General features: G+C 37.9%; 1 protein-coding gene across 17 annotated transcripts in view; it reads right to left on the bottom strand.

The window, feature by feature from the left end:
- The window catches only part of TCF12 (transcription factor 12), a 180,502-nt gene that overhangs the window by 57,266 nt on the left and 96,477 nt on the right, over positions 1–26,759 (bottom strand). For all 17 annotated transcript variants that reach the window (XM_068959074.1, XM_068959065.1, XM_068959071.1 and 14 more), the window contains one exon: positions 17,749–17,813. In XM_068959074.1, the coding sequence (XP_068815175.1) occupies positions 17,749–17,813 (65 nt within the window). The remainder of the gene's footprint in view (positions 1–17,748; positions 17,814–26,759) is intronic.

The following is a 26,759-nucleotide window of genomic DNA, read 5'->3' as shown; positions in this document are numbered from 1 at the left end:
TGCTTTCAGACCCCTGCTTCTCAGGCCGACCGGCCCCCCCGCTGAAACGGCGCGCGCGGCTGAAGCGCTCCCTGCGCTCCCACGGCGGCGGAGCGAGCGCACCTCCAGCCGGGCAACGGCACGAGCTGCTCTGGCGCTGCGCTTCCTGGGGCCGCCGCAGCCCCTGCGATAGCTGCAGGCACTGGTGCTCCTGGCCCTCCTCACCTTTCCTGCTGAGGCCTCAACACCCTCATGCACCAATATATGCCTTTTTTATTTTTATTTTTTGGAATAAATTAAATTATATCATTCAAGCTGGTCCTTTCGGCGTTATCTATCTATTCTGCTCTGATTAGTCATGTAGCACCAGGAGCCCTTCACTTGCTTCATTTGCAAGAATTACATTGTTGTGTATTTGCAGCTTTGAAGTTATCAACACCATTTTTAATTTTCTCTGTGATGACTTCTGGAAGATGACGCTTTCTGTCGCACCACACAGCTCTTAGTAAGATCCTAAAAGCCTTTTAACTTGCAGTACTTTGGGATTAGCAAGAGATCCAGAGTTTATATACCAAATTAGAGACTATATATAAAATAAGCAATAAACAAGTGCCTTTTTCCTGATAAATGTATTTGCATCATATCACTTCTAAAATCTGTATCTGTTACTTGACTGATGACTAAGCCTGAAGTCTTGTATTTTAACTGAAAAGAGAAGAGAGTGAAAGAGTCACCCTGTTACAAACTTAAGGAATAACCAGTTTCATTTGCCATTTTTGGAGGGCCAAAAAGCGTTAACTATTTGTTACAGATCTATAACACAGTTTGAAGAACATCAAAGATAGTGATAAACCTTAAGGAATAAGAATAAAAAAAATTTCCCATCAACTCACATTCTTCATCCTAAATCTTATGACTAAATAATCGTTAAGTCAGAAATGTCTATATAAAACTCATACTGAAATTAGATACCCTAATAAGGGGTAAGGTGATCTTTAAACAAAGCAAACGGCAAATATATGGGAAATCTGCCTGTAGGTCAGGCTTTAAGATGTGTCCCTTTTGCCTTTGGCAAAGAGTTGATGAGTTTACTGTTTTGTAGACTACATTATGATTTACATAGTATAAATCTGAATTTAGCACAGATGCTACTTGAACCATTATTAGTTTTGGTGGTGAACACTGCACAAGAAAACTGGACAGTATTTTAAATGTGAAAATCAGCTCTTCAAACCCAATAAATGAAACTCATTCTGTACTTATCCAAAGATTTAATCAGAAGGCAAAACTTGGTTTCTGGCCCAAGAATACACAGAATTGAAGGAAAACTTTGCACAGGCCTTGGGGAAGGGGAAGAAGGGTTGTGATAGTCATTATTTCAAGCAGCAGAAGCAAGGTGCCAGGCAGAGAAGAGCAGAGGTGGGAAGGGACCTCTAGAGGTGTGCAAGTCCGTCTACCCGACTCGCTCACAACAGCTGCCAAACAGCACTAGAGAGGAGACGTCCCGGGCACCTTACAGAACCCGCCAACAGCATTTCCTTCTGAGCACTGGCAGTGACTTTGGAAACGCAAAGGGATCCACACAGACATCTGAAAAGAGGTAGAAGGGTTCTCAGCTCCCCTACTCATGGGGGTGAGGGAGGAGACAAAACACTTCCACCAAGCCTTTACAAAAGGCAGACACAGATCTTTTCCAAACTAAACCTCCAGCCTTTACCTAATGATATTTGCCCTCCTTGCTTTCAGCCTCCTAAGCGTTCCAGTTGCTAACAACTTCATCGGGCCCTGTACTTCAAAGCAATAGGACTGCTGCAAGAACACGAACCAAGTGTTGAGGCACTGAAGATTAGTTCTTCGTAAATTAACTGAAGCAAAAACAAATTAACCCTTTTATGTTAGCTGGTGCAGCTACCCGACTTGGTGACTCCAGCAATGACACACCATAACAACTTGCAGGCTCTGTTCACGGAACGGAAAGTTAGACACGCGGTGGAAGAGTAACAGAATACGCACCAGAGAAGCCTCAGACTGTGCAACCTACTCTAAAAGGGTCTACTTGTCTATATAGTATTGGGTTAGAAATCTATCATTCAACAAAACCCTCTTGTCATTGCCCCAATCAAACGAGGCATATACAGTTAAGTCTGTTTAAAATTTTACAACTGTTCTCCAATTTCCAAAATAATAATAAAAAGATGTCATTAGTTCACCTTATTGATTTTTCTGCCTGTCTGAACCAATTGAGAAGCGATATTGATTAGGACTGATCCTTTCCTAAGGGCATCTGATAAAGCAAGGAATACCAAAATACCACTGAGGATTCAACGGGTCGCAAAAGAGCTTTGTATTATCAGCACCGAGCGTCTTCACCCGACGGCGTGAGGTCCCGGGGCGGCTCAGCGTGCAGCGCTCGCCGCAGAGCGTGTCTGAGCTCGCACTGGGAACCACATCTGCGCAGCACGGACCCAATTACGAGCAGATAATCAACAACTGGTTCCCCTCCTGAGCACTGCCCGCTCCTGGATTACTGTTACAGATACACGTCACCCTTAGAAATGTGCCTCTTTGGATTTTATAAAACATATACCCAGCTTCCAAATAAACAAAAAATTATTTAAAGCAGTATTTCCCCTAGGGAATTTGTGTTCAATAACTAGCCTAAAAAAAGCTTTTATTCCACTCAAATAACACAACAAGCTTACTTCCAAAGAGACCGCAATGGAGAAAAGTAGTAAACTTAACCGCATTAATTTTAAAATTTATCCCTTTCAGCAAAACCAAGAAACAGTTTTGACAGCCTAAGGGGACATGTATGACCTGACCCCCTCCCCCCAAAAACTAAGGTTTCTACAATCTAGACAAATGCTTTAAAGGGGTGCCTCTGCAAGGGGGGAAAAAGTCAAAAAAATGAGAGGTATGGCAGTCACTTATTCAAATAGGGCAAGTTAGGGGAGAAGGATCACATGCACGCGCGTGCACGCGGGCGCACACCGTGTGCGCGTCTCCACCTTCGTCACAGAAAACGAGTAACTCTGCACTGCAGCTGCGCGTACCTGCGCACAAAGTTTGCTTCCATTCGAACCAACAAGCTAATCAACCGTATGCTTAAATCAAAACAGTGGGCCTGAGAAGAAAAAACCTTACTCAACATATTTTTAAATGGTTTTAAAATTGGTTCTTTCAAAGAATTTGAGACTAAAAGCACGTAAAAGTTTGATTATTTTGAAAGCTTGCTTTTATTCAGCCCAGCTGCGGGAACCTTTAGAAATCCAGTGATACGATTTGACCTCAAAACACGGCTCTGCCTTCAGCAAACTTCGAGGACCTTGGCCAGCAGGATACTAACTGGCTGGTAAACTGTTCCTTGATTTTCTTACTCTGATTAAAAAAAGAAGTAGTACTGTGAAGAAGTAAAGGCCTATATATGTCTTTATATGATATTTCCTGAAGCTCTCAGAGATTTAGCCTATAAGTAAATAAAAAAGGTACACTGTCCTTCAAATTACGCTAATATGCTTAATACACTTACAAACACTGCTGTATATAAGGCTTTGCCGTCTTCAAAAGTATATTTGTTATAGGCACATGGCCTCATGCTTTTCTTAAGCAATCAGCATTTGTGGTGGTGTAAATCCTGTTTATGCTCATTTTTGGAAGTGAAATGAGAGCTACAACTTATGTACAGAAAATTTACATCTCAAAAAAAAAAACAACACCCCGTGAACTAATCACCTAGATTTTATTTTGTCAAAGTTTTTGAGTTTTTGGGGTTAGTTTCCTCTTCAAAAAGTTTACACTTTGCTTCCCAGTAGTCAGGCTGCCCCTATTTAAGAAAAGCAAACTGCAGAAAGTTCAAAAAAAAGAAAAAAGAAAAAAAAAGTAATTAGCAAGTTTAGCTAGCAATAGGGGACCTAGATAATTGATTTTGTTAATCAAAAGACCTCAATAGCATTCATCTCAATCAAATCTTTCTGTTTTTTGCCTAGCAGTCAGAACACAGTTTACAAACTTTATGAAATGAGTGCTTCTCACTTAGCATTTTCCAGTTTCTCAGAACTATGCAGAATAGATAGCAAAAGTGTTCCTCACCTTATTATAAACTTGAAATCCTCCCTCGGGCAGAGCAAAAGTTTTAATGTGCTGTTGCTTTTATTCAGCAAGGTATTTGGATGAAGATTAAAATATGTAAATAATAAGTCTTAGCTCTTCAAATGTCTTGCCTTATGGATAAGGAACGTGGCAAAACGGAGAAGTCTGCTAAACTTGCACAGTCCCCCAGGTAAGTTGTACATGTTATTGTGACTCCAAAGGAAAAGCTAGCACAAAATTAAGGTATTAAAAAAGAATTGCTCCATGAGATCCTTGCACAGTACAGAGGTTTGGGCTGCAAAAGAGTCATTCACCTGAGTTGCATGTCATTCCGTTTAAGTCAAGAAAAATAACCAAAACACAAAACATAAAACATCGAGTTTCACATTGCTCAAATATTTGGCAACTCTGTGAATAAAAGCTCCAGGAAAGAAAATGAACTTGGAAAAACACTAGCATATGCTGTAAATGCTTTTTAAATTTAAATTCTAGAGAATGTTTGCAATTATCAGCATGTTGTTAAAGAATCTCACCCTGAGAATTTCATCAAATAGAAATCTGAAATACAGTGTTACCATTTTGAGAACAAAGGGACCCTGAATGAGTAATCAATAGCAACTGGCAGAAAATGAGGCATTAATTATGATCCTTTCCAGTGCTTTGTCTCAAACAAGGTTTCATTAAATATATTGTGCTAACCTGTACATCTTCAAGTCATTACCAATAGATTTGATCGGATACGTTTTCTATCTGTTTCACAGGGAAGAATATCAGAATTAACACCCCACCCCCCCCCAAACCAATCCCAAACCCAAAACAAAACAATGCCTGAAGTGTTATATGATAACTTGAACATTTTTCCTTGATCAAGTTAAAGAAAAGCAAGAGTTGCTAACAAAACACCTCGGGAGAGGATCCTCTAACAACATGCTGATAATTGCAAACATATTCCTCATTAAAAAAAAAAAAAACTCAGATCTTATAATCTCAGTATAGTCTCTTGAAAATTTAATTATCATCTTCTATACCTAAAGTATCATGCAGGTTTGAGAAGATAATGACAGTCATCCATCAACTGCATCCTGCCAGTGTAATCAGGCTAATCTAGCTCACTGGAGTAAAAAACAGCTACCTAGGGTACTAAATACTGAAGTGATGCAACACCATAAACAAAATAACAGATTTAGTTTTAGTATCTTCCTAATTAACATTAATACCGAAAAATATCAAGGTATCAATATATTCTCTTGTTCCAAAGCTTTTTCCAGATCATCATGAACTGCTTCTTCAATGTGTGCACCTAAGCAGAATCTCCTACTATGGATAACACCATTTATGTGTACATATACTCTGAGACCCAGCACAGGGAAGGAGAAAGAAATATCATAGTAAGAAATTTTTACAAGATTCCAAATCAATTTTTGTAAGCAGTGGGAACAGTAAAGACTAAATGTGAAGGGAGGGAAATGTTTGGTATTTCTTCTGCATCTAAATGACTATAAAGCACCCAATCAATACAGCTATTTTGAATGAATACCTTCCTCCTCTTACGTGATAGTGCTTTCCCTGCGCTGATACCCTGCTTCGGCAAGACGACAAATGCTGTCTTTCCCTTCTAAAAGCCCCCTGCTGCTGTCGGTGGCCGGTCCCTGAGGTTCTGCCGGCTCAGCCTGTCTTTGCTCATGCCCTAGGCAAGGTATTTTTGCCTTGCTCACTGAATGCGCAAAAGGCGTTACTAAGCGTTGTGATTACAGGTCAGGCTCCCCTCCCTTTGCCTTTGAATCTTTTTGCTACATTATGAAAACAGTAATCTGAACAGCTTCCTTACTACCATTATACAAAAGCAGAAGGTTTGGGGACAACTGCGAAATGTCAGAAGAGAAGCAGCTGAAGCGTTATTTGTCGTCTTTTAATTTTTTGGTGTCAGCCTTCCTGCTTTTCTCTATGATTACAAGATATGAGGATGAGAAATCAACATTATAACAAAGTTTTCATGCTGAATCTTATGTACAGAAGTTAGAGAGCACAGGATATTATACAGCTGAAACTGTCCTTGCATCTGTTTGTCCTTCTGCATCTTCAGCACAATGACTTAAAAAAAAAAAAAAAAAGGAGACTGTTACCAGCAAGTTATGTGAACATGGCATGGAAGCTGTTTCTTCTCTCCAATACAATCAAGAGAAAACTCTCATTTCCTCCAAGCAGCAAGTCAGACAAAGTGCAAAACACTGAAGGTTCAAAAACTGTCATTAGTATAATAACAATGGACCAGGTAAATCTTAGGACTTAATATGCAAAACTCTGTTTTCACTTACGAGGGACAGATGAACTGTGTAGTACACATTGCTGTTTCCTGCTGGCACTTCAAAATCCCTACAACAGCTTGAATCATAGCTGTCACCAGCATCTGTATTGCAGTGCTTTTTTATTTCTATATAAACCATTGGTTAGGAAAGCATATATATGACAGAACAACAGATTAGGTTTCGTACTAGTGCCAACTGCTAAGCTAGACAGAGTTAAAGATCAGGTGAAAGCTAAGGCCAATACTAAGCTGCTAATAAACAGATAGACAAATTCCCAAATTTAATATTTATCTTAAGCTAAAACATAAAGACAGACAGACAGAGAAAAAAAACACCTGACAAGTCTTTTGCTTTTATTCAGCCACAGAATATTGGCTCAAGCTCCAATTTCTCTAGCCCATCCCAGGCAGTAGCAGGTTGCTCACCCAATGCTCATCTTCCCCCTCCCCAATTCCATGCAGGGCCTTTTTTCATCTTAAGAGCAGTAATCCATGCAAAGGTTAGGAAGGGATCTCCCCTATTTTTCACATGGCTGGGAAGGGAGAAAGGAAGGTAAAGGTATGGCTAGGAGAAGAGAATTAAATGAGCTCATCATCTCGCCATCCCCCCATATTCTCATGAATCTGAAACTGAGAAGTACCCAGCTCTAAGATAGTAAGACTGATTAGAGACAAATAGTATTTGACCAAAAAAAAAAAAATCTGCACTCCATGGTTTAATATGCTTTTTACTACCCTACAGAGCAATACATAAAATATATATTTGATTTACAGAATATTCATTACCTAAATACAGTCAAACACAGTATCAAAAGTTAAAGGGACGCAAGAAAATTTGCCAGTCCTAGTGTGGGAAAGAGAAGGGTAAAGACATAAGTAACAGTTTGTCTGATTCTTTAAGACATTCACAATGATTCCTCCCAGAACTGCTCCCCTTTTATAAATAGCATCTCTCCTCCAACTAGAGCTAATTCTTAACACCTGCTACCCACTTCGATTCAGGGATGTCTCCCCTGATTAACTTCAGGTGGTCACCTCTAGCTCTGCAAAAGGAAACATAGCTAGAAAGGTTCTGCGCGCAAGCAGGCTCCCCCTCCGCTGAAAGGCAAGGGAGATTTTCCCAAAAGCACAGGTAGTAATTCACTTCTAATAATTCACAATCAAGAGAAAGTTGGTATTTCTTGATTTTATTTGATAAGTAAAATGAAGCAAAATAAAACTCAAGTTTGCAGATTCCAACTGCCCTTAAAACACATCTGCCTTTCCCACCCCGTCCTTGCAAGGCAGCATCAGCTGGCAGGATCCAGAGTCACTGCCTCCGTTAACGTTTTGTCACCCTTTCCTTGGGGAGCCCTGTTTCTCAGACTGACAGCTCAGCTGTAAAAATCTACTTTGGGGAGACACCTGATAGCAAAGGCACCACAGAAGAGAAGATTAAAAAGAGAAAATTTACAAAACAAAGTTAGTTTGTCAGCTTTAGAGTTATAGTAGTATTTAAAAACACCCCACAGAAGGGTGTTTCAAGACACATAGGCTTTCATACCTCAATATTATTTGGATTTAAACAGACATTATGGTCTCTATACTGTTCCTAACATTATAGGAGGAAGGTGCAAAAGTAACTGGCAGCAGTTTGTAGTTTTCTAAGGCCCCACAGATACAAGAGGTCCAGAACATCATGCATTTTCCTTCCTCGTTGGAAAGGCCCAGCTAAAGCAGCATCAAACACACTACCAACAGTAAGCAGAAAGAACTTCCTTGTAGCTATTTAACAGATACATTATAGACAAAATCTTATGTTCATAGCTGTAATTAAAAAAAAAGTAAAACTACAGAATGGAAACCCTCTATAGCATGTATGCTTTCTTTTTATAATTAGCATAAGTTTAAAGTGTGCATAATTTTTCTTATTATACACTCGTATTTTGAAGTGTGTTCTATATTTTGATTAAAAAAATCTAATAAAGCCAAATGATAACTCATTCTATTAATAGCCTTTTTAAAAATTTAGGTGAGGGAGCATGAAGGGATCTGAGACTCACTAGCTCCCAGGTTTAGTCTAACATACTTCAGAGAGAATTACCCACGTTCTAGCATTACTTTTGCCACTTTAAACAATATTTCTTCCTTTTCTAGCAAACAGGTGTGGTCTAAACATGCCTGCTTTCAATCATTCCTGAGATAAGCTAGTTATATTTTTCTATTCTTTTAACTTAAACCCTTTCATTAGTTTTGTTAGGTTTTCCTTTCGTTTCTATTTAAGAATACTACCATACCATAGGAACAGATGGCGCATCTTCAGCATAGACTAACTCTCTAATCATTTCTCTCAAGGAAGTTGAGTAGGGACAGAAGTCTTAGCGACAAGCCAAAAGATTCAGAATTCCTACAAAAAGAAATGCAAGCTACTAATTCTCTGTGAATATACGTGCGAGTGTTGGAGAGGGAGGGAGGGAGAGAGTTAGTTAGAGGGCTTGTGTATACAAGCTGCAGATCACATATCAAGTCACTAACAAAAGGGACTAAGAAGAAACCTCTCATAATATATTTGTTCTATATAGTCGTCCATTACTTCTTACGTCTTCGAGCAAGACGTGCAGGGCTCGCTATCCTTTGACACGCAGTGCCACAGGAATGCACGTTAGTTGTCTGGGGGGTACAATGGCCCTAACGTTAGTGTAATGAATTGTTTAAAAACTCAGCAAAGCAGTCTAGGAGCACCTACGAGGAAACGCTGCCACCCTGCTTTGCGAGGGCTGCACCTGCATACGAGGAAGAGACTTGTCTGGAAGTTTTCATACACATTTAAAGAATAAAATTGCCTCTAACCACATTTTCAAATGAGATGTGCTGCCAATACCTTTTTCTTCTTTGACTCATACATTTTAAATGACACCTCGGCTGCCAGGCACCACTAAGAAACACAATTCTACCCTGCTATTCGCAATCACTCTTGTTTCTGTCACACTCGATGCTTCCCAGGTTTCTTGTTCTTCTAAAATGTGCATTTCGGATTACATTTTTCATGCACACTCCTCATTTTTCCATTTTTCCACAGTAAATCTCATTTCGCTTCACACATACATTTTTATAATACTCTTACCCCCCAATATTCATGTTTTTGTCCATATGTTTATTCTTTCAGCTGTTAAATGCTATCTGATACTTTACTAAAAATTTAAATCAATTAATCTGCTACGTTATACTTACATACCTTACAATTATGTAGTTTATGAACACATTAAAAAAATACTTTTGAGTTTCTGTTGAAACTGCTTTTCACAGTTCTGCTAATTTTTCTTTATGCAACAAGCTGGTATCTACATAGTTCACCACGACAAACTTAAAACTTTGAATTAAGAAATAGTACTTATGCATTCTCTGTTATACTAATGTTGATATCAAGCTGAATAATTCCAAATTTTCCAAATAATCTGTAAGTATTTCCAGACATTTTACAAAATATTAGCTATTGATATATTGACTAAGCTTGTTCTTTGTCGTTGTTTCTTTAAGTTCTAAGGGTAGGTTTTTTTTTTTTTTTTTTTGTTAACCTACTACTGATATTTGCTGTCACTCTTACTTGCATATTCCTTATCACCTCCCCAGCAACACAAAAATTTACCATTTTTGCCTACGCTTGCTATGAGAGAGTCTCTATACTCTCCCTGGACAACTTAAATTTCCCACCAGAATAACCAGGCAGTGAGTAATTATGCTGGAAAGTTTATAATAGATGACTTATTTTCCAATGTACAACACTGCTGAATGGACACTGCTTGTCACTAACTAGACAAAAAAAAGTTTCAGACAACAAGATGCAGAGCCTTTAAAATCCCACCATAAATTCTAAAAAAAAATTATAAATCAAACACAAAAAGGCCATAAATTTTCACCACCCTCTCTAGACCAACAGTATGAATTCCAGTTGCTCAGTGCCTATTACTGCATTAAATTCTGCAATATTTTTTAGCCGAAATGAGTCAGATATATACAAGATTTGCTTTCTTTTATTGTCACCCATCTGAGGGGAATGTTTCCATGTTAAATCATAGCAAAGGTGGAGGAGGGATCAGTTTGTTCCAACTTACTTTAACAATCAGTGAGAAGTCAGCTACATTATCCTCCAAGGTACTACTCAACTAGCGGGACATATTAACAGTAACTTATGAAATATAAAACGTGCTCTGAGGAACTCCACTCCGTCTGTTTAACAGTCTGTCGAAGCATATATTATTTTATTCCTGATAAACAAGAAATTAGGAAATCCTGAAGAGCTGAGTGAAATTATGCCTTAAATCTATTTACTCAAAGTAAGTTCCCACAAGGAATATTAACTATAGTGCTAATGTGCACAAAGTGTTACTGTTACACTGCAAAATTTGAGCTAGTTTAATAATACCTTATATGCCTTACATCATGTTCCAATGATGCAAAAATATGCTGCTAAACGAGTCACCTCACATTAGCTTCATGGCAATAGCGTAGCTGATTGCTATTGAAGGGAAATTGGTATAGCAATATTACTGGAAACGTTGATGGACCATCCTTCTATTGGACTTTTTTTTATTGATCCAAAACATAAAATTTCTGAAGAGCCACATTTATTACCAATGGGCATAAAACTGGTATAGGCATAAAATAGGCATCAAAAAATGAGTTAACAGTCCATCTATCACTACTGAATAAAATATACATAGATATAGCATGAACAGTAAGATATATATATATACACCTCATATATTCTATGTTATACCATATTTCTGTATGTCAAACTGCATGAAATATATAGTAGTATATGTACATATTTCATATACTATACATTGTGTGGTATATATTTCATTCAGTATTAGATATATAATTTCACATATACCAAGTGGAAGGTATTTAGTCATATACAACCCATAACTCCTTCCAGCATTCATGTGTTTTAGATTTAAATGGCTATCATCAATTAAGCTTTTGCCAAATCAGTTTTACAACTTTTAATGTGCCCTGTCATCATATAGAACCGTACAGATTACAAAGTAAAAGAAATACAGTAAATTGAGTCTACTATTCACCAAAGAAATTGGTGAATGCTGCCTGTTTAGTTCTTGCCCCCCATCCATTATACTTAGCATCTGATTTTATCTCTTTTCTCACATGTTGCATACTATGCAGACTTGAAATTATTACCCGTTATCAAAAGAGGGTGAATGTGTTATTTCCGCATGTCAAAAAATCCATCATGTTCATTTTCCTGCATGATTACTCAGAGTTAAAACAGAACCTTAAGGGGATAGTTGCAAATAATTCACTATCTTGAGCGCAGGGAAGCCAAGCTCCTTTACCCCGCTAGGCTGGCTGGGGGGATGCCTTCCCAGCGCAGCGCAGAGCAGCCGCGCCAGGCTAAGGGAGTCCCCCCCGCTCTCTCCATCGATGAGACGGGGCACAAAGGGAGAGCAGCCTCCCTAGGATCACGTTTGCGTCTGTGAAGACGCACAGAAGCAATTAAAAGAGGTATTCTAGCGACAGCTACAAACCTCAGGTATTTGACATTTATCTCAACTTCATTTTAAAAATAATGCAGATTTGTGGCTTTCTTAGCTCTCAGACCTGTCGAAGGAACGTGCAATGACAGCCAGATATGTTTTTGATGATATTGAAAATAGTTACCCATTCAATACCTACAGTCTGATCTCACTTCATTTATAGAAGCTACAGTTTTCAGTATTATAATAGACAAATTTAAAGAAAACACACTTTTTTTTTTTTTACAGGAAGCTTTCTGAAAATTTAATCTATGTACCGTTTAAGATTTGTCAAAAAATGCCCTTGCCAAACCTGCAATTACACAGCCAACGGGAACGCTGGGATTTCACAGCAAACCACAAAAGCCTCCAGTTCAAAGACACAAATACAGACTTTCTGTCAAGTCACCCGCATCACAGTCCATTCCGATAGCAAAACAGCTTTTACGTTTCTTCTAAATAACTAGCAATTCTTTGAGTAGCTAGAAGTTTTTGACCTTCATCTAAACCATTTCTGCATAAGCCTCAATGCAATTTTACACATGCCTTCAGGGTGTATTTACTCTATGAATCATTTTAAAACACACACACGTACACACACAAAAACAAAGAAGGAAGAGGTTTCCAAGCTGGGTACAAAGCACTGCACAAGCACAGGTTTTAGTATAGCAATATAGCACACAGACATCATTTACTAGTATTAACACTAAATCGTGTGGAAAAAATAAAGACAAATGCAACTGCCTTATTCAGTAGTGTTATTTTCATGAGCTGGCCTAAAGCAAAATGCTATATGCTAGGAAGCTCCCTTTTGGTCTGTTCAAAACACTTGAAAAAATAAACCTTGAAAGTATGCACCTCCTGTTTGGTAAAAATATTTACAAGTTACAGTCCTATTTACATTCTTGTGACCCACTGTTACATCTGACTCGCATTTCTGGGGCGGAAGTTTTATGAAGACACCCTTCATATTTAATTCCACACTAAAATCTCCAGATGTACTGGAGTTGCTTAGATTTCTAAGCCACACTGAAAATCAATTGAGCTTACGCTCCTGCAGTCTAAATATAAAGTATTTAGGTTCCTAATATTCTATATAAATCACTGCTTAGATCATTTTCAATAATGGATGAAAAGTAAGAAATGATAGTAAGACTCTTAAGTATTACAGTTTATAGTCGCCTTGAAAATTCTTAACTCAGGCTCTCATTAAACTTAGCAGGAAGTCAAAATTAACACTCGTTATATTTCCACATCAGATTATTAATACAGTCTACACTAGTGACAGGCAGAAAGAACTCAGGCAAGAAGAGGGTGGGTTACAGAGTATTTGTGTAAGTTAGATGTTTTCACTTCTGACATACTCAGAAAACCAGCTCTTGCAATTTTAGAAACATTAGTGGTTGTTTTTAAAAACTCACAGTTCAGCTAGAAGACAGACTTTTTTAAGGGAGGAACAAAAGCAGGGGCTTGCAATTCCTCAACAACCTAAACTTCACGCTTTGAAAGAACACCGGAACAAATAGACTGTACATGTCAGAAGATAATAAGAAATAACATGGATGTGGCTGGAATAAACTATGCAAAATCAATCTCATTTCCTTCTTCGACAGCATAAAAGGTATTTTAATAAGGCTTTTACTACTTTTACGTTTCACAAGTGAGCTAAGGGAACCTGGACAACTGGAACTACTGCTAAGCAGAGAGCACAGCTGGTGGAAAAACAGTAGGTATGAGTTCAGGATCACACTGGGTAAACGTATTAAGTGAGATTTCGCAGGCATCTGTCTTGGGCACCATTCCATATCTTAATTAGTGACTAGGATGAACAACGAAGATCACGTTTACTAAATTCAGAGTAAACAATCTAGAAAGGTCTATAAAGGCAGTGCAAGACTGGAATTTTACAGACCCTACTGACCTAACAGAGCATAGACTCTTCTCTGCGTCCGCTGTTGTAAGACAGAGTTGGATGCTTAGGTTACAGGGATATTTAGATAAGGCTTCAAAAGACTTAAGATTAAATAATATTTAAGTAATGGGGGAGGGGAGGGGGGGAGCACGGAGGGACATAACATCGGGGTACAGTCTTGTCCTTCTCTAGAGGTTTCTAAGAACTGACCGGACGAGCTCCTACCAGGAGCAATGCAGCGACTCTTCATTCAGATTGGCAAAGTGACCCTCAAGATCCCTTTCAATCTTTCTCTCTATTTCAGCCACTGCAGCTTCAATGAGAGCTGTATTTAAGGCATTGCTAGAGAGTTATTATACATGTTAAAAGCAAACAAAAAAAAACCTCCCCATCGCTTCCGAGTTCTAAGTAAATGAGTTGAAACACCTTCATCACATATTTAATTGATAAGCTCAAATTAAAATATGAACTGGAACTCATCACAGAATTGATTGATATTTTAATTTATGGACATTTTTTGTTATCCTAAATATAAAAACAAAAAAGATATACCTACAATAACAATTACTCCATATACTCAAAATGTTTAAGAAAGGGGAAACTGGGAGATGAAATTGTAGGAAAAGTATCACTGGAATAAAAAGCAATGTTAATAGAAACAAATACATGTAAGATGTACATTTTTACTTTGAAATAGCTATATGTAAAAATTAAAACAGTGCTCGATGTAAACAATTAGGATATATAAAAGCATTTTCCTCAATGAGAAGCCAAACAACAGAAATTACACTCCCATTACCACAAAAAAAACCACCCCAGAATTTTACGTAAAGTTAACACAAACCTGTTTTGCAATGCAGAACATTAAGTTAATGAAAAAGCAATGAGCAAATTAGATTTTTCCAAAATAACGTCAAGTTTAAGTTAACACTGCATATACTGAGTTATTCAAATAACACTAATAACATTAATACAATGTTTTACTGTTTGGACTAGCAATAACATGAAGTTCATAACTTGAATTTAAAGTGGTATATGGCTTTCTACAAGAACGTTACTGAAAGGTCACCCATATAGTCACAAATGGGTCTTTGTTTGTCACATCTGTGTTGCAGAGAGGTAGTAAAGACTGCAAGAAATCTTCACTCTAAAATGAGCATTTAGAGCCATAAAAATTTTCTCAACTGAAATTAAAAGCACAACATCAAAATCAAGAAATAATACAGGATTGCCTTAGATAATCTAATTAGTTAAACTCTGAGGATACTTTTTCCTTAAAATAGGGTTACCTAATGAACTATATTCAGCACTTAATATTTTTTCTGAGTTGAAAAAAAATCATCCATTATATCTCATATCAGAAGGATTCCATCTCTACTAGCAGGAAAAAAGGAAATGGCATACCGGACAGCCAATTCCTTGCTCAGGGAAGAGTGGGAGCCTGGGAGAAAAGAGACAAGTCAGAAAGCATCAAATAAGAATCCGGAATTAGAAGCACGGCTAATCCCCAGCGGACAGTATGTAAGCCCTGCTCTTCCAGGACATTCTACTCTCAGGAATACCAGATTTCTGATTTATAGTGGATGGGCATTGGGCTTCCTTTCTTTATGGCTAAGGAATTTTTTTCTTTAATAGCACTCTCAGTGAGTCGGGGCATAGATTTTTTAGCTTTTCCCACACGTCAGGAGTTAGATTCAAGCCAGTAAGTTCAGCAAGTGAAGGATGACTATTATTGTCACTTGTTCCATATTAAGGTCTTGTCCCACGATAAACCTAAGTTAAAAGGAATTTAGACAAAGATATCACTAAAGAAACTAAGAAACAGCAGGTGGTAGTCCTGGTATCTTAGCCCAAGACCACAGTCTTTCTCTTTCTCTTCATAAAGGGCTGGAAAATGACTAGGGTCTAACTTGTCAAGGCAGAACTGATAGCAACCCTCCATTATGTCAAAATAATTAAGGAAGAAAACAACATCTGCATAATTTTACTGCCAACAGTGTCCAAATCAATTAAATTCATGGGAGCTGCAGAGCCTAAAATATATAACATTGATCTTTCCTTTTTCTTGGCAGTCTCAGAAAATGAACCTGGTAGACTTGTCTAAGCTCTACTTCATACTTCAAAGTCTAATGATGCACAGAATTAAAAACAAAAAAAAACCCCAAACCCACAAACAAACAAAGGCAAGGCTGAGGTTTTCACACTAGTCATTCTCAACATCAATTTCTGGATGCACTCTCCAAGACACTTGAGATGAACCCTCAGTACTGCCAAGCTCCTTGTGAGCCTCATCATTCAAGCATGAAACGCAGTGCGATACTACTGGATTGTAGTGAGCCCCCTGCTTGCAAACAGTCAGTAGAGAAGTAGCATGCTTGCCTGAGCTTCCCCTTGTCAGCTCTCCAGCGTACCATGCAACTGAAATAGGGACCCTTTCTATTACTCTTTGGATACAGAAAAGAAAGTATTTGAAGCACTAGACCAGTAGGTTTTTATCATTCTCAGGTGAAAAATGTCTTGTCATTCAGTAACCTTAAATAATAGTAATGCAAGTTGAAGTTAAAAGGAAATAAGAGCACTTATTCATAGCACCCCAAACCAGTCAACATAAAGACATTTTTTTTCAGAGACACAGATAAACAAATAAAACCAAAAAAAACAAAAAGCCACTGTCAACCTGAACAACCTACCTATACTCAAAGGCTACATTCAGAAGAGTTTCTTTCCCTTATCTAGCTAATTTGTTGTTCCTCTTGGCAAGGTGGGAGTCTTTGTGCCTTACATCTCTGGTTGCATCCAAAGAGAGAGCATATTGGAGGAGTCTCTGTCAGAGAGCCCACCATAAAAGAGAGCTTCCTGTTGGAAGTTTCCGTTGGAGAGTATCTTTAGAAGCATCTCCAGAAATTTTCAGATTGTTCTGTATCTTGGTGGAACACGTTAAGTCTTATAACAAACCTCCGTTTTACAGTCTTCTGGGGACTAATTTTAACTAAGAGCGGCCAGACTGATTTCTGGATAAGGATAAACTGTTCCAGTTTCTTGGACATGCAAACGTATCTTTGTTACGCTAATTGCCATCTCTCGCTTGATAAACAACTGATAAACAGCTGATTATCAACTTATAAACAATTCCTTGCTTCAACAAGGAGCACAATGAATAGAATAAACATAAGGAGTATGTTACTGACTCTTGATCCTGACCAGACACAGAGGAAATTTATTGCTTTGAGGTGAATTATCTCCAACATCTCTCTCCTAGCAGTGCCACAACAACCCCATGTTCTGAGACTATGATGTTAGAGAGTAATAGTTGTTAAAAATAATCTCTTTCAAAAACTTGGTCCATGACTGGAAAACATGAGGATAGAAAGGTCATGATGATGTGCATTGGCAGAGAAACACCAAAAGGCAGCAAGAGCTATACAATCCAGAGATAGGGTTCCGAGTACAAACCTTAACCTAGATTTGAGCTAGCAAGGTTAAGTCAAGCTATATGTAAAATTCCAGGAATTTTTGACATATATGAATAATCTGGGCATCATGGTCTAATCCTGATGTGCAATCAGTACTGGTCTGCAACTTTGTGGGCAGACTTGGAGAAGAGAGAATAACTCCTTTAGCGCATTGTTAAAGACACTCAGACTAGTAGCGATCACCCTTTTTATTAAAAAATAGAGGACTTTATTCTCGTGAACTACAGAACCAGTTCCACTTGCACATAGCAAGAGAATCTCATCTAAGGGGATATATATGTATATAAATATATATATAAATACATACATACATATATAAGTGCAAGGTAATTTGACAACACAGAGCCCAGAAAATTCACTCTGGAACTCATGGAACAGATTCTCTTCACGACATGCAGTAGCTTAACACGTTTAAGTAATTTAAACTACATTTTAGTTCAGATTATTCCATTTGCTTTAAATTATCGTTATACTTACTTGACAGCCTGGTAACCCCGTATCTCTACCGTACAATGGAAATGGACCTCTATCTGAGGCTTTTCCTGTAAAAGAAAAACATTTCAAATTAGGCCATTTTAAAAATCTGCTAGATATCTGCATCAGCTGTGCTTACACATGTAATTAAAAAAAACTTTCAGTATCATAGTAAATTTACAAAAATTGAATTGCATAAGAGTAGGCTTCTTTATGTCTGTATTTAACACACTGAAATATCACTACTGTAACAGACTGCATACTTACCTAATTCCACGTCTTACATAACCAAAGGTTATGTAAGAATCAGTAAGAAAGAGCTACTGCAAGTATTTTATTGTTTTAAAATATCCTCTTCATATTTCAGAATAAAAAAACAAAGGTTCAATGCAACTTCATTTCCACTATCAAAGGTAAAAGCTGACAACTATTTCGGACATTTCTCCTTCCTCCTGGTGACTACCACATAGCCAATATCACCTGAGGTGATGAATATACTAAACAGTAAAATAAAACCAGCAAAACCACAACAAAATGAACAAAAACCTAAATTCAAAACAAAAACAAATAACACACCAAATGAAACTTGGTCAAATCATTCAACTCCTGACATTCATCCCTTAAACCTTCATTTTATGCAAATTCTGTTCAGATATCAAGCCCGAGCAATCCGACTGTTCAAAACAGCAAAGCAGACTCTTCCCTTCTGGCCTACGGCAAGCAGCACGTGGCGAACAGCGTGCATCACACCGAGTAGCTGCTCTCTGGTGTTGCCATCTGAGGTCACAAGTCATGAGTACATTTGGCAATTCCAGAAAAACTACCTAGCGCTCTGCTTATTGGTTGTACCAAACTGATGCGTTTGTATCTTAGAACGTGGCTCAGAAGCTCAGTCAGTTCTTCAGTAGGGCTCAGTCAACTTTTATTTATTTTTTTTTTTTAATTGTGAATAGAATTGTCCTGCTGAACAATGTCAGGAATCAGACAGTCATCACGTACATACCTGATAGAAAATACCAACTGCAAAGGCCTGCATCAACTACAACAAACTGGAAACCAAGAAACATCCCATAACACCATTCAGATTCTTATCCAAAAGTAAACGTTAATAAGCCATGATACCTTTCTACTTAAAATCACAAAACATTTGAAACCATCTTACCTAAGGAATTCCCCTTTCTAAACAACGTGCATGTCATTCAGTTTTTACAAAAAAATAGTAGTTGCCTTTCTTGCACATTTAATTTCAATGATGGACAGCTCTGTACTACTGCATTTCCAGTATGGGCTTCTCTTTGCTTTAACTGCCTTTATCTTAACTATCACAAATTCCTAAACTCATTTCATAAGAAGAGAGAAAGTATGCTTATCGTTCATTTAAAAAAGTGTTATTTGTTTAAGTGGAGAGGAAGAATAAGACCGACACTCTAGTAACAACATCTCTGCAAGGTTATCATATTGACAGCTACTTGTAGTCTGGTCAACGATAGTTTGCTTGAAAAATGGCAGCATTGCTCTAACAAAGGGAAGAAAAAAGTTAACATTTTTCTGCTGAAGCTATTTGCCTCTAACAACTATCAGACAGCAAGTAAATAAAATACCTAGCATGCAAAATTACATGAAGTAGCATGAATCATGCTGTTCATATTAACCAGACTCAGCATTTTCTTTCCAGAAAATGAGAATCTTATACCACATGATAAACAACTTTGACTGAAGCATGCAGTATTCCAGGCAGGCTTTAAAACAAATATTTGTACAAGAGTCAATTACAGATACTGGAAAAAATCATGATTTAAATTACAGTTTATGTAACAAGCAAAAAACGTTAGATAAGAATGTGTAAAATCATGTTATTTAAATGTTATCACTTCAGAAGTTTGGCAGGCCCATACTAAAGAAAAAAGCTGACTAACAATAACCTACTCTACACCAAATTTAGTTCTAAGAAATGATCCAGAAAAGTCAAGGTTGCCCAATGCCCCGCTACTTAAATATTTATCAGAAATTACAGCTGGAACAAATAAACATTTAGCCTGTGTTCAAGTGGCTAACCTTTGCCATGCAGGGTTTGGAAAGCAACACGGCACCTTTGCTGAAAGTCTCCCCCAAACAAATCCTCAGTACAGGCCCTTTCGATATGACCCTCAAACCTCCAGTATCGCAATGTTAAAGGTTCACAGTATTAAACATGAAAATCAACAGGCATCACGCTACCCCAGCACCAGTTTTGTTAAACTTGAGTCCTACTCAGTGCTCTCTCTTCTACCGTCTATCCAACTCCCCTCCCCTTCGGCAGGGCTGGAGCATGGGGCCAGGTCCACGATTTCCCAGCCGCACGGCACAGGCATGGGAGACGAAGCGGGGTCTGTCTTTGATACTACTGGAGCACATCTGTGGCACCTATGGTGTCAGAAAAGCATGCAAGTCCTAGGGTGAAAGTGGGCAAGGTAGAAGGCTTCTGGAAAGGAAGTCCTGTAATCTAGACCTGCCGAGGAGAAGAACATCTATTGTCGCAGCCCTGCCTTCCTCTGTTACTGCTATCCCGAGCAATGCTGCAGGTTGAGTCTCATTTCTCCATTCTTCTGCCAAGCACAACCAGATTGGTTGAGACCTGCACAGTCCAGGAGAGGACAGGAAGGACTATTAACAGCCCCTGCAACTTATCTGACACCACATCGAAAAGGTTTAACCCTATCATGCTGTTTGGTGATATCACCATACGGTTTCAATATCAATGTAATGAAGACCAAAAAAGCATCAATGATAACTTGTCTGTTGTCATTTCAACAAACTTTAGCTGCTCACGTCAAGGTGAGGTGCTACTCCCAATGCTTAAAGTCTTATGAGCAAACTGTAGGCAGTGTTTACACATCAGTAGAAAGAAAATACTTAGCAACTACTCCAGGTAAGAAGCGAGTAAGTGTTTGAAGTGTGGAGATTTGCAAGTTTGAGAGATCATACTTCCTCACAGAACTTTTACCAGGCAGCTCAGTGCCACACACATCATCTCACAGGTGCGTGAGCAATCACTGGCAAGAAAGCTCCAATAGAGTTCAAACACATGTTCATGGTTAGAAACTTATCAAATAGTTTTATTAGTAATTCAGATTCTCTACAGATTGACAGAAAAGTATAAAAATGCTGCAAAAAATAAGCTTACTGGAATGAGCACCAAAGTTTATGAGCAAGCGTATTTTACAAATACAGTGACAGTGAAAGCCAAGGTGGGTTTACCCCACAAGACTTGCTGTTAAATATGATACACCCTCTTCAGATCCTGTTTTATTTTCACAAAACATTCATTAGAAGTAAAAAAGCAACTTAAGCCACTTTGTCCAGCTAATACTTTTCTCAGCTCCAAAACTTCCCATCAGACCTCTGCAGTAGAGCTTCCTACACAGGGCTATTTGAACCATAAGCTTCTTGGATCACCTCTATCATGTGCTTCCTAAGAAGTTACAGGTTTCAAAAGTTAAGTGCCATCATTTAGAGGCAAAATCTATGCCTTGCTTATAAAGTAGCGTCATATTAAACTTTTCTTCATGTTAAATATTGGTAGCTTTATATTCCAGAGTTTTACTTCCAGTCCAGATTTGAATAAAAAAACAGACATGTAAAAATAATTGATTTGATTTTTATATAGGAATCTTAAAACTGCACAGATCAATTCACAAGGTATTTGAATCTTTTAGTAACTTGGAATGAGTCTTGCATTTTTACTTTTATGTAATGAAGTTTCATGTGGTTTCATAACACAAACTTCAATGATCTAATCGTTACCTAACGAGCTTATAGCCCAAGGACTATGGATTTATACGAAACCAAACTAAAGAAATCCCATTAAGCTTTTTGAAACACAAGTATTTCATAACTTCAGACTTAAAACATTGACACATGCTGTACCATTTCAAGCACTAATAGGTATTTAGTAAATAACTGTTTTTCTCTCGCAATTGCTTGATTGTCTAAATGTGATATGCTCACAACTTAATACAGCTTTTGAAGGCTGCGCAAGGAACAGTGTTATAGAGCTCCATAATCAATCTCGCGGTATAACAGCTGTGCAGCCTAAACAGAGGTAACACAGAATGAAACTGAAACAGCAAGATGCAAAGTGATAGCCGGCTGAAAACAGCACTACGTTAACTCAGCTGAGGACTACTTCAGCGAACCTGCGATAGATGGCTGCCAGCAGTAAAACAGCCTTTTCCCACTGCTTCCAGACAATGGCTGATTTATGAGAGGATGACAGAACGTAACTCCGCCAAAAACTACTTCAGTGCTCACAGAATTAACCCTTTCCTGTCGAAAGAGCTCTCCATGCACTTTCCCAAAAATATATTTGGTTAGCAGCCCGGAAAGCACTAGCATTTTTAAATAAAGCAATGCCTTATCATCTAATATGAATAGCAGAGTGACCACAGCTGGCAGCTGCCCTGTTTGTCAGGCAAGAAGCACGACTGCCCTGCTCGTATGAAGAACGATCTTTCAGGGGATTCTAAAACATGTTTTTGCATTTCCTCATTGGCATTTCATCATTCATAATACTGTTAACAGGTCAAAACATATAGCTTACGCAAAAGTCAGTTTATAACAGCACATTCAGGATTCATTCTAGATGTTCTTTCTGTTTTTGTTTTTTACAAGATGAAGCAAAATACTTAGTTGTAGAAATGCCTAAAAGAATTTCATAATTACCATCCACCTCCTCAAATCTTGAAAGGTTCCCATGTCCCCAAAAAGTTATCCTATTGATGTTGATAGATTCTGCTAGCGATCAGTTACACTGCTTTCTCCTCCTTCCTTTCTAACAACAAAATAAGTGTTTCAGTTATCCACAAAATTAACACTTTCAAGTACTTTTTCATATTCATGTCCACTATAACAAGGAACAAACCGCAAAAACTATACCAACAGCTGCATACGAAAGACACAAGAAAAATATTCCACAAAATAAGTTTTAAACGTTTTTCTACGACACCTAATATTGCTTTCCAACATAACACAAAAATGGAAACAAAGTATGTAACGTTTACGGAATACCAACCTTACTGCCTCCAGTACAGGTCTAGTCTTTATTTTTTAATTTTGTTGTTATATCAAACAAACAAACAAACAAACTTATTCAGCAATTCTTACTGCCTGGTGGAATAAATTTAAATTTGATTAAGACCTAAAAACAGCCCTGCTTCTAATATCTAGTGTACTGACTTCTTCTTAGAGGCAAAATTGATTGACATATGCAGCCATAAAGTTTTATTACCTATCAAGACATTTCCCACAGCACCTGAGGAATCATTTCTTCCCTTCTACTGCTACACGGGCACTGTTCTTAATAGGCAATTTCACAGCTTTTGGTTAATATGTTTTATACCAACAGGTTTTTATATATATACACACACATATGTATACATGCATATGATATATGTACATGTATATACACACACATATACACACCTACAATATTTTAAAGGTATACAAAACATCACATATACACACATCTGCATTGCATATACGCATAAAAATATTACACACCGTTTTCCTTATAACACGTGTGACCAAAACTCATAGAAACGACACACAAATCTGAAGCAATGCAATTCGAAGAAAGTGCTCCAAACAAACGACCTCCTATTCTCCGCACGCCAAATTGTTCAGGCGTTAGCGGGTGCCGCGTGCCAAGCAGGCCGCTGGCTCCGCTGGAGCCGCTCAGCAACGGCGCGCCAGCAAGTGCAGCTGCCGGACTCGCAGCTCCCTCCGCCTCTTCGCTCCAAGCCAAATTACTCACTCGGCTATGAACAATGAAGCAGCAACACAGGAAAATGCCAAGTGCAAGTGAGATTAGTGATAAACTACAGGATCCCTACAGAGGTCAGTGATTAGCAGGTCCCCCGTTGTAATCACTTTCCTAACCCAGCCTTTATCTCATCACACGCTCCATCTTAGCTCCGTCTTCTTGCGACTGCAAGCAGCTTCCCAATCAATAATCCCTGAAGTCTTGCAAACATATCCACACTATCTTGCCTCCTAATAAAGCAGCAAAACCTACGTAATATGAATTGCCGGCAAACTCTTAATATGCATTTTGAAGCTTGAGATTAATAAGGGAGCAATTCATACATTAACAAAATCACTTAACTGAAAAATTTAGTAATAACCAAAGTAGCAGATTAGAAAAAAAAAAGGACACAAAGATATTAACCAGAAGTGCCATGTCTATGTGATGATTAGCACTACAGTCCTATAGGCAGTCCTAAGGCAGCCAGTCTACGTATTTTAAAAGAATGGATAAGGAAATAGTATGTGCAGACAGCAAGTAGGGGAAAAAATAATTTTAGATTGTTTTCATACTGTGACATCTTCTAAAACCACATTTCCCAGAGGATAGAAGAAAAGGTTTAGCAAAGTTTGCTTTTACTACTAGAGTTTTGTCCCCTATTATTTACTTCTGTCAAAAATTTCAAGGACCGTGATCCTACGGAACAATTTCAATACTGTACAAGATAATTATGATTTTGAATGAGATTTATGGAGTCCGAGTTTCCACTCTCAGATCTGCCAGAAACTTCCTGGGATTCCCTATACCATAAATTTTCATTTGCAAGATAACAATATATTTCTACTATCTAATCCTACGACTGTCTCGTCTTTGGAGCAAGAACTGTTTCTTATATCTAAATGATGCAAAATATGGAGAATCTGAAGCTGATATCAACTGGAGTCAACTTACTACCCATTATAACTGTTGTAATTTAGGAACAGTGCTTTGACACTAACATTGGAGAGCAAATACAAAGTTATTGCTTTATTGAAACTTGGACATCATCTGAAAAAAAAAAAAAAAGAGTTCATTCTTGTTTCCAGGCAGTAGTGGAATTACGGAAGTTCAGAAGTTCTTTTATACTCATAGTTGTGTGACTATTTGCAGAAGATGTCTTTCACTTTAAGAATGCAATTGATTGAACTGACCAGGCAATAAGTCGGAGAGTGCATTTATTAATACATTAAACACAAAACTCAAGGGATTTTCTCACAACTTCTTTGATGCAATATTAAAAAAAAAAAAAATTTATATATATATAATGTCAGTGTGTGAAGTGGTATTAAAGAACCTGCTTCCCAAAGACATGCCTATGACACTTTCATCTCATTGATTTGTAAGTACTGCTAAGAAAAGATGGAATATTTTGTCAGTTTGCAAAGCACTGCACAGATCTTATGCTATAAAAAAAATTTATTAATGCTCTTATGTACCTCAAATACTCTGGAGGCACGGGTAGACTAAATTCCACATTATATTTAGATTGACCATATGAACTTCTAATTTATATGCTTATGTCAAACTGAGAAAGTTTTTATTCCATCAGGCTGATCCAGGAGGGCTCCTTCCTCAGTACAAATTCAATTCCTGTCCCATCACTTGTGAGAAGCTTCCATCCTTCAAACTGCACTAAATAACAAGTCAAATGTTTGCAAGGCTACAAGGGCAGAAGTCACTGGCAGAATGATGTAAATGAGTAGCTGAAGGCTTAGGGAAGGGACAAACCTCTTAAAAGAAGGACGAACTTTCTTCTCCTCCTGCCCCAAGCATATGTGGTCAAATATCTGTGAACCACATAATTCTTTAATAGCTCTTCAGTGCAATTAGTATTCAATTCTCCATTACTATGTCTACCTTAGGCTAGCCCTACCTTAAATAATATTACTGCTCTACTAACCTGTAAGGATGTGCTATGCATACACATATCACCCAGTGGGAGAAATGTGCTAACAGTTACTACACTAAAAATATACTCAAAATGAGAAAATTAAGGATTTAAAATATCCAGGAAAAAAAAAAAAAGCCAGACTGTGGTATGCATACGAATACATCACATCCCACAATGGTCGTAAGTGGACATCCTAACGCATGTCTTTACCCATCTCACCTCTCCACCCTATGCAATACTGCTGCAGTATCCAAGTATCCTCACCCTGTCTACTAAAACGTTTCTCTTTTCCATCTTCCTCATTTCACCCTCAACGGATTTAGTTAAATTTTTTTAAGCAACTAACAAAGTTGTCACTTACAACTAACTTGAAAAGCATTCTCGGTTCTCCTAGTGTGAAATTTGTCCCAGATCTAAGGACCAAAATTACTCAGCTTCCATCAGCTACTTTGAACATCAAGTACGTTCTTTAGTCTAAAGTCAAGAGGATTTTGTAAGTGGAAAGGAATAGAGAATCCATACTTTACAACAGAATGGTACACCTGCTTCTGACTGAATCACTATTTGGTGACACTACTTGCTACATTTTTTTTTTTTAATTTAATAAGAGTTACTTTCAGAGGTATCTCCAGCACCTCTCACTATCCAAGATCTATTCAATCTCATTAAACTTGATATACTGGCTTTGTCAGCAAAGAAAGAATTTTTCCCCATTCTCCCTGTAGAAACACATGTACAAACATGGTAAATATTTATACCTGTCTACCATAAGGCAACTGGCAAACACATACAATGCTATACCGTTGTATAATAGTTTTGATAGTACTTATTTGGCTTACTTGCATAACTCGTTCATGCTTCACTCATCACAAGCGATACAGCCATCCCAGTCACGCAGAGTTAGCAGATTATAAACTGGTTATTCCCAAGGTCTCCAGACTAGCAGTAGCTGCTGTATTGGGGGCAAGGGGCAAAGCAACACCCCACCATTAGATGCTAGAAATTTTAAGTAAACAAAACAATACAGTAAATATTTTCCCATTATTACTTTTTTAAATAAACATTTTTGCACCTCCTACAGAGGTATCACCTGTGAAAACAGAAGGGAAAATGCCCCATAAGACAATACCTGAAAAGATTAGTCTCCAGTTTGGGAGCTGAAAACTCATTACTGCACACATGCACTATATGCAAGCACACTGAGCCAAAAAGAGGAGAAACATAAAACCTGTAAAGGATAGCTTAGATGAGCCAAAATAAACACAAAGAACCTTAAGAGCTTAAAACCAACCAATATTACTT

This window comes from Struthio camelus, chromosome 12, assembly GCF_040807025.1.
Source record: "Struthio camelus isolate bStrCam1 chromosome 12, bStrCam1.hap1, whole genome shotgun sequence".
Taxonomy (NCBI): Eukaryota; Metazoa; Chordata; class Aves; order Struthioniformes; family Struthionidae; genus Struthio; species Struthio camelus.
This window is presented reverse-complemented; position numbering and strand designations above follow the sequence as displayed.